The 14677-nt window shown below is 39.4% G+C and overlaps 1 protein-coding gene across 7 annotated transcripts in view; it reads right to left on the bottom strand.

Moving 5' to 3' along the window:
- Nucleotides 1-14677, bottom strand: part of CTNND2 (catenin delta 2) — a 637583-nt gene that overhangs the window by 225787 nt on the left and 397119 nt on the right. For 5 of the 7 annotated variants that reach the window (XM_071454189.1, XM_071454171.1, XM_071454196.1 and 2 more), the window contains one exon: nucleotides 978-1296. In XM_071454189.1, the coding sequence (XP_071310290.1) occupies nucleotides 978-1296 (319 nt within the window). The remainder of the gene's footprint in view (nucleotides 1-977; nucleotides 1297-14677) is intronic. The other 2 variants (XM_071454180.1, XM_071454205.1) reach the window with 1 other exon arrangement.

Below are 14677 nucleotides of genomic sequence, written 5' to 3'. Positions count from 1 at the left end.
TGGGAAAGAAGTTTCTTCAAATTGTTACTTAAAAACCTCCAGCATTTTTGTTGCAGGCAAACTTTTGGACTCTTCTATCATTAAATTACGCATTACAACAAACAAATAAATCACACCAACTGCCAAAGAAAAACATTGGGATAAACTAACACTTTCAACAAGTTTAAACTCAAGTTACTAGAGGGAATTGCTTTCTTTTCCCTCAGAAAACTGAACAGAATCACAAAGTGCATTGAGGATTCCAGCTAGCACTTCTGTTGCTATTATCATAGAAGTCAAATAATTTCCCAGAAAATTCTCTCTCTCATCTATGTGACTGCTTGGGCTGTAAAGTTTCCTCCTTGCACCTTCCCTAAGTAGATTAGGATGGTCACCAGCGACATTAAAAATTGTGCTAAATATTTGAAGAACATGCACAGCAATAACCATTTCTGCAAAACTGTAATCATACATTCTATTACCACATACTGGCACTGTAAGCCTGTACAACACATGGGATGAAAAACAACCCTGGTTACATGTTGTTTTCACATTGCTCAGTCTCACCGCACAACACCCAAATATCCTTTTCCGCAGCATTTTAAACATTACATGTAGACAAATCAAGAACTGCAACAACTTCTGCCCAAGAAGCAACTTGAAAATTCAATCCACAATGGCTACAGAGCCAACAGTCACTCCACTCCTCCCATTTCCAGAGAAAACTACTTTTTTTAAGCTTTTGAGGGGTGGCACTACTGAAAGCAGGCTAAACACACACACATTCAAGACCACACCTATCATTTCATTGCACAGAACAGCTCATGAGAGCTTTCCAAGGTGAAGCATTAGGACAATGCTGTCATGCAAACAAAGTCTTTCGTGTACCACCACGGGTGTTTCTTTGATATCCAACAGCAGAAACACGCAAAGCAAACCACAATTACAACCCTCAGCGCGAGCGGGAAATAAAAGACAATGAAGAAGGTTTCACCCACCTGGGGTCTTTCTGAATGCTATCAATGGAAGGTGACCTAGCCAAGGTCCCTTCGGGTGGGATGGCTGGCCCAGATTTGCTGTATGGTGATTCAACAGAAGGACAATACTGCAGCTGTCGGTAGGGGTCTGCGTAATTGGAGGCTGGGCCGGCCGCATAGCTGGCCCTCTGGAAGGTCGCGGTTGCGTTCTGTGTGCCGTGCTGGCTGCCTGTGCGCTGTAAGGGTACGGAGTCGACACCAGGGGAAGATGGGGCTACGACAGGAAAGTAGGGACAAAGTAAAAAATTGAGGACCTGTTCACAGAAATGGTTAACCAGGTCTAGGCAGAGGAAAAAAAAAAACACACACATATAAAACGAGGGTTCAAAAAGAATGAGAAAAAAAACAAACAAAAAGAAACAAGCAACATTGTCATTTTCCAAACCTTAGAAGGAAATAACCATCAAACAAATTTCTAAATGACATGCCAGTTCTGGACTAGAAGACCTTAATTCCAATTAAACAGATTGGAGAGGTATTTTCACCTGGGGTTCTAACTGCGCTAACACGAAATGAAGTGCAGAAGCAGCACGGGAATATTCAAGCTAAGGTTCACAACCACCAGTGAGTGAGGCTTTTGAAGTCCTTACAGGGGTGGAAGTCAGTCAGATCCACCAACAAGAGGAAAATCAAAGCAGGCTCAAGAGTCCAAAATGAGACAGATGGCTCTCCAGCAGAAGAAATACCCAGCCATCCCAGATTTGTAGCCCTGGTATCCATAAAGCAGGTAAAACCAGACACCTGCTACTGAGAATCACTGCATATGCTTTGTTAACCTATCTCCTGGAAATTCACCTTAAGACTTAGGAGAGTGTTATTGCTAACTCAGTCTGAAATAGAGCTAAGCACAAGGTGACCATGTAGATGTCTTAATGCACATCAGCAGTGGCTGCGCTCATACACCACAGCTCAAGATTAATGCATTACCAGTTCTGAGCAGCTTAACCAATAGCTTTAAACTGGCTTAATGCTTTTGCGACTCAAAAATCTTATTAATCTCTCTTGTAGCCCATTATCTTTCTGTTACAGCACTGGGTAGCAGTCCACTGGATTAAACATGCAGTATTTTTGAACCAAAGTCCAGTTAATGGCAAATGGATTATCACTGTAAGGGCAAGAGGACCAATACCCACATGATCTTTGGCATGGAGACAGACACAAATTAAATGCTGGCTCTGCTCAGAAGAAAATTTGGACTGTTTGAAGTGGCACGTAAACTCATGGTGGTTGCCATTTCTTCCTGTCCCAAGACAACAAGAATACTTTTGCCAAAAGGAGTGGCCTGAGTCCAGGGCTGTTTTTAGCTGGGTCAAATGCATATGCTAAACTGCAGACAAAACCACATACTGAAGAGACAGGTTTTTAGAACAGATTTCCCAATCATTTTTCATTGGCATGCACATTTTTAAAAAAATATTTAATGCATTATACATTCATGAAAGGGATTGTAAGCATTTTATCTCAAAGTGTCAGCAAATGAAATACAGTGAGCTTTAAATACAATTAACATGGTTTTGTATGACCTTGTACTTCGCAAAATTACAACACCTGAAAATTTTAAACTTATATTGAATTTTTTTACTTATTTTAATTTTTTTTCTTATGGTCCAAAAGTATTTAATTTTACAATAGCAAGTATTGTAACTTCATTCCAAACATAAGAAAGTGGGATCACCCACTTATCTATTACTCCATCCCTGGAAGTGCTCAAGGTCAGGTTGGATGGAGCTTGAGCAACCTGATCTAGCTGAAAGAGTCCCTGCTCACTGCAGGAGGGGGCTGAAACTGGATGACCCTAAAGGTCCCTTCCAACCCAAACCACTCTATGATTCTATAATCACATTTACTCACATATATAGTAACATTTTACATGTATTGTTTTGGTTAAATTACTAGTGTGTAAATATAAACATATAAATATATATATACACACCTCCATAAGAAATGAGTAATTAAGACACACAGACTTTTTCATAAAACTGCATCAGTTCAAATATATTAACAGTATCAACATATTTATACATCCCATGCACAAATCATACTAAATTCAGTGTTAGAAAGAAAGACAAACATAACATTTTAACAGAAAATACAGAGTTCAAAACCAAAATCAGGTGCCTTGTAAGAAAAAGAGTAATAAAACAAGTTAGAGAAAATACTAGAAATATTTTCAAGTGAAAAAGAGAAAATGTAATTGTATACTGACATAGCATACTCTTAAGCACTGTCATTCCATAGAATATACTAGCACCTTTCGACAAATTGTATGGGGAATTGCAAAAAACTCTACACCAATACTGCTGAAAACAAGAACTTCATTGTAATGTTTATTGCTTTGCAAAATATTCCACTGTATTTCCTTCATCTTCTTTGCAAGACAGTTCAATGAAAATCATGTTTGTTTTTAAATTATTTGAAAAGTTTTCTTTGTATTTTCTCCTTTGTCTTGTTATCAAAATAGGTATTTATATAAACTGAAACTGGCTGTCATCCTAACACCTACAAGCTTATCAAGTCACTCTGATTCACTTCTCAAATTACCTTCCTAGTAGACTGCTACTTCCTTTTGAATTTTATCACTATGAACACAGAAATGCCACATTCAAAATATGAGAATGAGACAAATCTATGACTTAAACATTCACAATTGTGTTTATTTGAACTGTGTTACCCAGATCAATTAAAACAAAAACAAAAAACCCAAACAACTACACATTAGAACTACTTCTACCTCTAACTTGACTACATCCACTGTCGTTGACTGCACATGGGTTATGCTTTAGCAGACATTTTTACGAAAATAAGTGTATCTAAAACTGAAGAAAATCATCTTCTACAATATACTTCCCTTGCTTAAACAAAACCCTTTGGCAGCCAACCTACTGAGTGAACTGTGACTCTTTTAGGCTATGGCAAACTATTGAGATCTCCCTTCTATTTAGCTATTCAAACAGCAATGCCAGAGTGATTATGTCTAATGAAACAGATTTAGAAGTTGATTTCCTCACCCAGCACAGTAAATCTTCTCTGAGCACAGGGCATCCAGAAGACACACATCAGGACTGAACCAGAAAGCATTCACACACCAGGTACATTTGCAGATGGTCATGCAACCTTTTAACCTGTTTGTCAATTGAAGACAGCCCTTTCTCTAACTTTTGCATTTGACTGTCCTGTCAAATCCAAGCCAGCTACAGTTTGACCAGAACCAGGTCAGTTTAGGTGAGCTGACAAGGATAGGGGGTTTGCCCCAGCAATGGAAGAGAGGAACAAAAAAGAATTGCAACAGAATGTTTCTGGAGAAATTGGCTGTCTTTCCCTCTCTCACCAGCCTGAGATCTGGCCTGGATGAAGCAGAATCATGGCCAAACCATGTTGTTTCCCTGTGTCTACCGCTGACCCTATTCTGCCTCTACATAAAGGTAAAACCAAAACTCATAACCACACTGTGAAGAAGCAGGTTTAGTTTTGTGAAGCTTGAAGGTAAAGGTGTCCACAAAACCAGACCTTCCTTGGGTCTTCAAAGTCCCAAAACTCACAAGGAGATCAAGATAAAAATCAAATAAGCAGAAGAACTCGAAACCTTATTTATCCGGTATTGTGTCTTACCTAAGTGAAAACACTGCTTTCAACAGTGACTGCTCTCCTCATTTTTTAGAAATTTACCTGGAAATTCAGTGGATTCTGATGTCAGGTAAGTTTCTGAAGTTCTGCTTGCTCCTTTTGCACTGGTTGGCCTTCCCACAGCTCCTGCTCAGCACAGTGGCCTTGCAGAGACACAAGGAGAGGGTGACTGGGACCTGACCTCCCCTGCCAAGTGCCCCACTCCAGACACACAGGAAGGGCTTGCACAGTCCCTGACCTGCAGCTGAGGCTGGCTCCTGCTGGAGGGAAAGCCATGGCACGCACTCTGTGCTGCAGCCAGCAAAGACCCAGCACAAAAAATGACATGCTCAGTTGTAGGCCAATAAATCTCTGTATATTATCAATATTTAAACTTCAATATAAGAACTGTCCTTGAAAGGGAGAATTTTAATTTTGGGTTGAGAAAAGGGTTTCACTGAGAATTTCTGAAATGAGAATTTTCCAAGTGAGCATTTCACATTGCAAATCAAGCACCACAGTCTCAGTGATCTCAGTTTGTCCCCTAAACGTTTAAGATCTAGCTTTAATTTGTCATGTCATTAATACCTAAAAGATACTGTATCATCTCAGCCCCTCACTACTCCAACCAAAATCACACACCCAGTAAACAGAGTATCTGGAGTACCACACAGCATTTAGTATGTTCTTACAAATGCTTGTCAAAGAGAAAGAAAAGCCCCTGTTAAATATAATGAAAACCCTCTGAAAACCTGATATATGCCCTAATTATTGTTCTCTTGATTGCAGAAACAGCATATAGAAAAGCCAGTCTTCATAATTTAAATATCACAACTGTAATATTAATGCTGAAAATTTAAGTGTATCACTAAATATGCTCATAATGTGATACTCACAAGCTAACTTTCAGCTTTTGAATGTTCTTCTCACATCTGTGGCAGATGTTAGGAACTACTAATGTAAAAAGCAAGAACACCTTGATCTAGGCAGGGATACTATTGCACCATACCTGAGTATCTTAGGGTGACCAAGTTGGCACATGAGCTGCCAAAAAGTTCAGACTTTCTAGAAGCCAAAGGACATTTTGCCAAGTTAACACAACAAAGATCAGACCTTCAAAAATTATATACTCATTAATGAGAATTATCTTGCTACACCTGCTTGCTGAAATTACCTCACTGATGCTGCTGTTTGATTTGCAGGTATTACCTTGTAATTTTTTCTTATTATTATTTGATATTAGACATTCAATTCCTGTGCTATCCTTCTCCTAGTTTCTTTCATGGAGATTTCAAAATTATTTTCTTTGTTTTCTCCCTTTGTTTTCTTCACTGATTTGCACTTGCAGTTGATTTATACCCTTCCGTGAAAGTTGAAAATTGGATCCCAGTGAGATATCTTATCAGTGCAAAGTATGTCCACCATCCCACCATGAGTTCATAAACTACACAAATGCAGTGCATTCTGTTGATACCAAATTTATAAGAAGATTTATAAAGCAGATCCTTTTCCCACCTAATATACCATAAAAATAACAAGTGTCTTCTCTGTCAATTATGAAAAAAACTCAAGCTTGGGACACACAAACAATTTAACTCAAAACACACTGAAATGAGTGTTTTAAGGCATATACCAGCCTTTTTGGAATAGAAGTTTAAGAAAATAAATGTTAATCAAGCTAGTAGCGAACTGGCAATCCAAAGGAACAAGCACAAACATTCAATTTTAATACTGCTCAAGGTGCATGGTATTACATATAAAAATAATAAATACTACTACTAATAACTTGCTTAGATGTTACTTTTAGGAGCATTTTTCCACATGGGAAGTATAAAATTTTAGAGAAATACGTGGTTGAGGGAAACTGAAAATATTTACTGAAAGAGGGGAAAAATCCTTCCCTGTACTTGGTATTAGCAACTACCTCTAATGCTGTCAAGATTTGATAAAGGCACTATCATATCCTCTGCTCAAAAATACACATGCACATGCAGGTTTTTTACTTCAGACATGCAAAGTGAGAACAAAACAAAACAAAAAAGCAAACACTACAGGATTTCAAGATTCAAGGCTTCAGTTTAGATTTAAAATATTTAGGACCTTCTGCAAATACCAAATACCACAGGATTTCTCTGGAGGCTGACATCTTTGCTATGTGACTTCTCATACTCAAGCCAGAAGAAACACCGTGAAAACTACTACAGCTTTCTATTTCTCTTGTTTTCCATTCGTTCCTCCCTCACTTTTCTGCACTCTTTATTTTGTCCTATCTAGTTTTTCTTACAATCAAAATTCTCAGCCAGGGAGAAATGAAAAGGACTTTTCAGCAAATCTTCCTTTGCATCCTCATGAGATGGGCTCTTCACCGGCCAGCCAGCCTTTGATTTCAAACACATCAGCCCTTTAGGGCTTCCAGGATTGTTCTGCCTAATTCTTTCTGTGGGCTCCAGATGCTCCTATTTTGTGTAAGTCAGGGGAAATACAACCTCCTTCCCTCCAGTCAGCTTCCCCATGCTCAGCTCCATGCTTTAAGTAGCTGGTCATGGCAAACAGGTCTCCCTGCTGCACAAGGATATCTTTTAAGGGAACACAGCACAATGTACAAGGGAAATGCAAGCAGACTAAAAAAATTAATACAGAACAGGATGGTGCATAGCAAAAAAGGCCTCTTTTCCACCCACAAACATGTTAGTCATAATTTCCTCAAGTACTGGTTACACCTAGCTGTCACACCTACTTGTAATTAGCATGTCTACAAGCTGGTGCAAGTAGGTATTCAGTAATATTTTAATCATCAGATGTTTTCATGACATGGTGAGGAGGAAGCCTTTTTATCAAGGCAACATCCCTGTCTACTAGATACCATCACAGGAGATTTATATTTTTCTCACTTTTCCATCCCATCTTAAAAACCACAGGTGGCTGTTTAGCTGCTACGCTGTCACTGCTATGGGAAATACTCAGGGCCTCTCTGAATTATTTAATAGGCTCATTGCTATTGCTGGCAGCTGTAAAGTACTAATCCTAATGAAGGTCATGAACATATTCAAAGTGAGTGTACACTCCAACCAATCATCTCCTTACCACTGCAATATCTACAAGCTGTTCTTTTGCAGAAGAATTCCTTGTTTCAGAGAAACCAAGGAAACATCACTTGTGCTCTGTATATTGTGTTCAATGAGTCTTTCAACACAAAAATGGACAATCTTTGAAGACTGAAGAACTGAACTTGCTACTGCACTGAGGTGTCCTTTCAGTTCCATTTTCTAAGAGTGTTCTTTAGATCTAACACTAATTGTAACAGTAAGGCTGAACACTCCTTTGCTTAGAAACTGACGTTTATTCTATAATGCCATAAGAGTCAGTCAAAGAAAATACTGCAAATACTGCTTCCTTGGTTTCTGAGCTATTCTTCTCTTTACATTACAGCTGTTACCTGGGCACTTTGAAGGCTTTTGTCTATCTTGTTCCACATCAGTTTGCCCACTGTCACATTGTGTCTTAGTTCCTTTTTTCTTTTTTTTTTCTGTTGGGGGAAGTTGTGTAACTGGCACTGCCTAAACCTCAGCATGGAAAATCATGGAATGATTCTCTTCATTGCCAATTTAGACTTGACATTTATTTACTACTAATTATTTTACTTATGGGTTCATTCGGTGATTAGCTGGTGTTAATCTGAAATCACCTGGTACCACCAGGGTTGGCAAGAAAAGCAAATGACTTAATGAATGAAGTAATCTATAAAGATTTTTGTACTTCTAAGCAAATGCTAATGCACAAACAGGTAGATGAAGTAATTCGGTGAGCAGCAATGGTGACAGAATTTGTATTTTAGAAACCTGTATTTCAATTCAACAGATATAGTGGCTGAGATGAGTGAGTTCCTGCCCAAGCTAATTTTGAAACAGTGCTTTTAATGAGTCTTCAGAGAAGCCTCAAGTCCAAACCTGAATTCAGCCTCTTCCACAGCTGGGTTTGTCACAGGCTTCAGTGCTGTGCCCCATCTCACATCCCCCCACCCATAACCTTCTCCAATTCTACATCCTTTCCTCCAGTCATTTACCACCAGGAGGTTTCAGAGTTACAGGGTGTCCAACACAGTAACACAGCCTGCATCTCAAAAGCACATATAGTTAAAGCATAATTTTAAAATCCACATAGTCCAAGTGGACACCAGGGTTTTATGCAGATGGTAGAATTTCAACTATATATTTTCATTATTTCAGATTTCCAGTTCAAGGCTGGAACGACTTCCTTGTTTATAACTAAACAGAGGAGAAGCCTCATTTTTCAAGTTATCAGTATTAAGAAATATAACACTCCTTTCCACCTCCAGGAACTGACTGCATTTTAAATCTGCCAGATTTTAATCTCAGTAATATATGTAACTTTCAATCTCAGGTTCAGCTCCTACCATGTTTCAGTGATGCTGCTCTGCACGTAAAAAATGGTGCGTACACATAATGTGATAATCAGATGCCAACTTTGGCTGCTGAAAACGTTATTGCCAAGATCTTTTCTCAGATTGTGTCCTCTCTCTCAGCTCCATCCCTCAGTTTAGGAAGAACATGCTGTTTAATTCATTTGTTACATGAGCATTTAAACAGAGAAATCAACAACTGCCCTTCCAGAATTTGACATACTAAAATTCATCATGGGAATTTCCTCCCTCGAGATAAAATTCAACCCTGAGCAATGGCACACTATAGGAGACATATACATCACTTTCCTCCTCTTTGCAGTAATACATGATTTCACATTCTGTGCGTGGGACAAAATGACCCAATCACAGCAAATCCACACAGACCACGCTGATGCACATAAATGAGCCTACTGCAACTAAATCTCTGCTTTCACTCCTAAAAGAACATTCTCTTGAAATTTCTGAAGTTTCCCATCCATCTGGCCAGCATAAAGCTGAACACACGGACAGAAGTCACGCTTAATATATAAAAAATATATATAAATAGTATGAGACAATAACAGATTAACAGACTGCACTGCATCATGCTACAGCCATCAAGCACATGGACATCTTCTTCATATTTTGAGTTTTCCTTATTTAGGGCACTATAATCCTCAGTAGTCAAGTGGCTACTAAATGGTATTTCTTAGAACATCCTAATAAACTTCAGCTATTTTAATTAGTAGTTTCCACTCTGGAATAGACAGTTGTTTTTTTATTAAGGTAATCACATTTGTGTTCCAGTGCCAGACCACGTGGTATGTTCACCCAAATCATTAACCTAACTTCTGCAAATGATAGTTTAAAAGTTGTTGAATACATTTAAGTAAAAACTACTCTATTTGTATACTTGTACTCAGAAAAACCACATGTGAACTGCTTAAATTATGACAAAGGGATAGTTCTAAAAGTAGCCAGTCTTATACTAAGAAAAAAGAGATAGAGTATAGCGTGAGTAAAAAAAAAAAATTATGGGCTGGTGATTTTTAAGAGTGCCTTTAAATGTAATATGCAGAAGGAATGATCCTCTAACAAAAGATTTAGTCATCCTAAAGACATGACTGGGTACTGGGTAGTTACCTGAGGCACAGCAGTGTTTTCCTTCAGCAAAGATTTACAAGAATGAGATTTATGAAAGGTTTTGAATTGAATTTTTATTTCATTAATGACAACCCTGCATTTCTATGCAACACTGAATTATATAAATGAGAATGGGTGTCCTGCATGACTTAAATCTAATGTGATGAATCTTTAAAGAGAGATTACACCTGTACAGTAAATAGATGACAAATACACCCACAGTTTCTGGCACAAACACTGTATTTTCTCAGAAGTGGCAGATGAGATTTACAGAGTATGTACTCCCCTGAGCAAGATTTTATAATCACAGCTCTCCCTCAATAGGTGGCAAAAGTCAAGGGGCACCTGAGAAATGTTCAGACATGTTACAAGTCATTCTTCTGTGAAAAAAGGAGAATAGAAGAAAATATATGGAATAAAATACAAGTCTCTGGAGGTATCCTGCTCATGGGACACAGGAAAGAAGTCATGGATACCTACCATTCTAAAAGGTTCTATTCTGAGTGGTAAAATCTTGTCTGTATTCATATAGGTGCAATTCCTCTATAGAACCCAATCATGGGCTCAGTACTTTGAAACTACAACTGTTTTATTTGGAAAATGCTTCTGCACTATAAGGAGGGGGATATTGCTTTCAGATTTCAGTGATTCTGTAGGGTTTTAACCTCTGGCCCCACCCTCTCCATTCCTGTCCACAGGATACTGCTGAAGTTGAAAATAGCGCATTTTGTTATTCCTCTGCCAAGTTTTTAATAGGAAGGAAATAAAATAGAAAATCCTTTCTCATAGAAGAAAAAAATGTCACCTAAAACATATATGCAAGATTATAACACAGGTAGGACTATATGAGTGAACCTGGATCTGACAAATGAAATGAGATTATGACTTTGTATTGCTTTGAGGTGATTTGTTATTCTTTATACAGATTACTAAGGTATTTTCTGCTCAATTTACTTTGTACTGAAGATTTGTTCCCTGCTTGCTTCCTATAATTCTCTCTCCCAAAACAATGTTATCAAGTGGATGTCAGTTAGGAGTACAGGTCTATTATCACAACATTACCAAACTGAAAGAGATGCAGTTGTAGGAGTAATTCTTCTTTTTAATTTCTCTGAAAACATTATGTCCTATAGCCAGAACTCCATGCTGTGTGATTTATCAGCATGATCCTCAATTAATCTACAGCTGTGCCATCACAGCACATCCATAGACAGCAGCTTATGACACAACAAAACAACCTGTCCCCCAGCCAGAAAAAAAGCCACCATCTGAGCAGAAAGAAGCAATATTTGGTGTTTATAGTCTAACTCTTTTAGATCAGGAAGAATGAAAAATTAAATACAGATTTGAGAAGCAGCATAAAGGACAAAGGGTTTAATCTAAATGGGGCAAGTGAAAGCCGATATCTTTGTTGCTCCTCCTTTTCCCCTGAACTGAGAGTTTTAGAGACAAATAAAGAAAAATGTATAATTGAAACCAAAGTTCCCTTTTTCTTTTAAATCAAGTATTTGTAATACAGGAAAGAGCATGTAATGGGTAACTTTTCATTAACAGCTAGATGACATTCTGAAATTAATTACTGTACCAATGTACTCACTGGTGCCCCCTGTAAGAACCTGAAAATATCTAACTGCTTGTATACATGATTTTTTCCTCCTCTAAGCCCCTTTAGATTCCTTTGACTCATTAATCTGAAGTCTATGGAATTAGAAGTGATACATCTGGTTAACTAAATTCCAGTTCCCTGCTGAAAAGCAATACTTAACCTGAAAAAGGGTAACTGTCCATTTACTGGGATATGAAGTGCCTTTGGAAACTGCCACTAGTGATATGCAGGGATCAGACTTCTGATTCCCAAAGCTGAAGTTATGTTTGCACACCTTACAGGTGCAGAAAACTGAACTAAACCCTCTGTATGTGATTCATCATGACACTAAAATTGCAGTGCCTCAATGTCATTTTACATAGTCTCATTTTATTTCATGCTGTGTTAATTCTCTAAATTTTCTTCAGCATGTTTAAACCATAAGACAGCTTCACTGATTTGAAACAGCTAATAACAAACAAGTTACCAAGGGACCATCAACAATATATATCTCCAAGTAAAGCTTAAAAAAACTCCCCTTTTGTTTGTTTCAGATATAATCTGAATTTGAGTATGAAATGCAAGGTGCAGAAAACCTGTGGTATATATACAGGTTGGGGGATGAAGGGATTAAGAGCAGCCCTGCCCAGAAGGACCTGGGGGTGGATGAGAGGCTGGACACCACCCAGCCATGGGCACTCACAGCCGAGAAACCAATTGTATCCTGGGCTGCATCCACAACAGCACAGGCAGCAGGGTGAGGGAGGGGATTCTCCCCCCTAAGCTGCTCTGGTGGGACCCCACCTGGAGTGCTGCAGCCAGCTCAGCATAAGAAAGACACAGACATGTTAGAGATGGGCCAGAGGAGGGCCACAGAGATGGTCAGAGGGCTGGAGTGCCTCTCTGATGATGGGAGGCTGAGAAAGTTGGGGTTGTTCAGCCTGGAAAAGAGAAAGCTTCAGGGAGACTTGAAAGGGTACCAGAAGGAGGCCTGAAATAAATCTGGGGAGGGACCTTTTAGCTGGGCTGCTGCAATAGGACAAGAGGCAATGGTTTTAAACAGAGGCTAGAAAGAAGGAAGACTTTGTTTACAATGAAGGTTGTAAAGGAGCAACTGGAACAGGCTGCCCAGAGGCAGGTGGTAGATGGCCCATCCCTGGAGACATTCAAGGTCAGGTTGGACAGGGCTCTGCACAGCCTGGTCTGGTTGAAGAAGTCCCTCCCTACTGCAGAAGGTTTGGACTACAGGATCTTTGGAGGCCCCTTGCAACCCAATCTATTCTATGACTATCATTCTGTTTTAAAGTATTTCATAACCATTAAAAAATCCCAACAAATTTCAAAGGTCAAAATATTAAGGTTTAAAACCTTAAAAATGGTTCAAGAACAATTTATCTGTAAAAGCATACAGAAAAACACAATCCATTTGTGATAAAGCACACCTGCAATAAAGTAGCTTAACTGTTCTTGAAAGAAGAGTAAATCACTCTAAGGGATTCAGACATCTAAATTTTTCATATGTCAAATTTTTGAGTATTTGAAAATTACTTCACAATACGTAAAAAATACACATTGAAATAATGACTTCTAAAAATTTCAAAGATATTCACTACTTTATTAATTACCAAGACAAATATTCAGGATCTTGTGAAGATGATGTACTTTGGCTCATGTCATGCATCTTCTGTAGCCTCATTCTCCTTTTGTACAGGGCAACAAAGGGAGGCAAGAGACATGACAAAATGTTGAGAACCAAAGAAAGGCTAAGCTGGACCAGCATAAAAAACATGCAGCAAATGAAGCCCTTGGGTATTTCAAAGCAGCATTAAGAAGCCCATGCAACACCCTCCTCCATCCTTGCTGCAAAAATCTGTTAAAAAAACATTCCTTGGACCTACTCAGCAATTACTGTTCCCACAGACCTCTGGCTCCCTTGCTGGCAAGGCAGGGCCATGGGACACCAGAGCAGCACTCCCTCCCAGGACAAGGCAAGGTCTCTGCCCCACCAGGCCAGCTGCAGAGGGAGGGCAGGGCAGAGGCAAGGAGATGGTGGCCAGTGCAGCTTTCCAGGAGCCACTCCACAATGCCAGACTTCTGTCTACCAGGTCAGTGACATGGAAGTTTGAAAAGGTCAGGCCTTTCATAGAGGGAGGGAGCCCCCAGGGAGCAGGGGCAAATGACACATGAACCTGGCTCTGAGAACCTGGACTGCCCCATTTCACTTGTGCAAAGCAAATGAGAAGAGGCGGAGGTCAGAGCCATTTCAACACTCCCAAGAACCAAAACTAGTAATGTCCCTTCCCTGCAAAAAAACAAACTCAAGCAAAGAGTACAATTTGTTTTGATTGGGCTGTTCCTGCCTGGAGCAGAAGAAAAATGGGCATTTGGCTTCTCCCTCCTACTTCTTTAGGTCATGAATAGAGACATGATCCTCACCACAGACACCTCATCAGACAGAACAAGGAGGCAGCTCAGTCATGTTGTGAGAAAGCCATCAGCCCAGTAACAGAAGAAGGACTAGGTTTTCTTGTCTAAAAAGGACTAAGTTTTCTTGTATACCTTCTCCTTGGACACTGCCTAAACTCCAGGACAGCAAAAGCCCAGCCCAAGAGCAGCAGGCATGAAGCAGCAAATGCTGCCACTGCCACCTGGCTCCTCTTCCCATCCCTCCAGCAGCATCTAGTCCATGAAGAAAGACTGGACTCCAGAAACAAACCCTGCTTCTACCCTACTAAAGCAAAACACACCTTTACAGGAGAAATGCAACATTACTTCAAGCAGCACTTGAGATAAAGCATCCTTGCTGCAGACACTTCCTTCAGCAAATGAAGTATGAGGCAGGAGTGGGATGGAAGGCAGAGAAGAGGACAAGAGCATCTGTCCAGATACACAATGGCAATTCTCACCTTTGGCAGTTTTTCCTGAGCT

The sequence above is a fragment of the Agelaius tricolor genome, unplaced genomic scaffold (genome assembly GCF_023055355.1).
Source record: "Agelaius tricolor isolate 1412-34295 unplaced genomic scaffold, bAgeTri1.0.p SCAF_2, whole genome shotgun sequence".
In the NCBI taxonomy this organism is placed as follows: domain Eukaryota; kingdom Metazoa; phylum Chordata; class Aves; order Passeriformes; family Icteridae; genus Agelaius; species Agelaius tricolor.
Note: the sequence above shows the minus strand (reverse complement) of the source record. Positions and strands in the feature narration are given on the sequence as shown.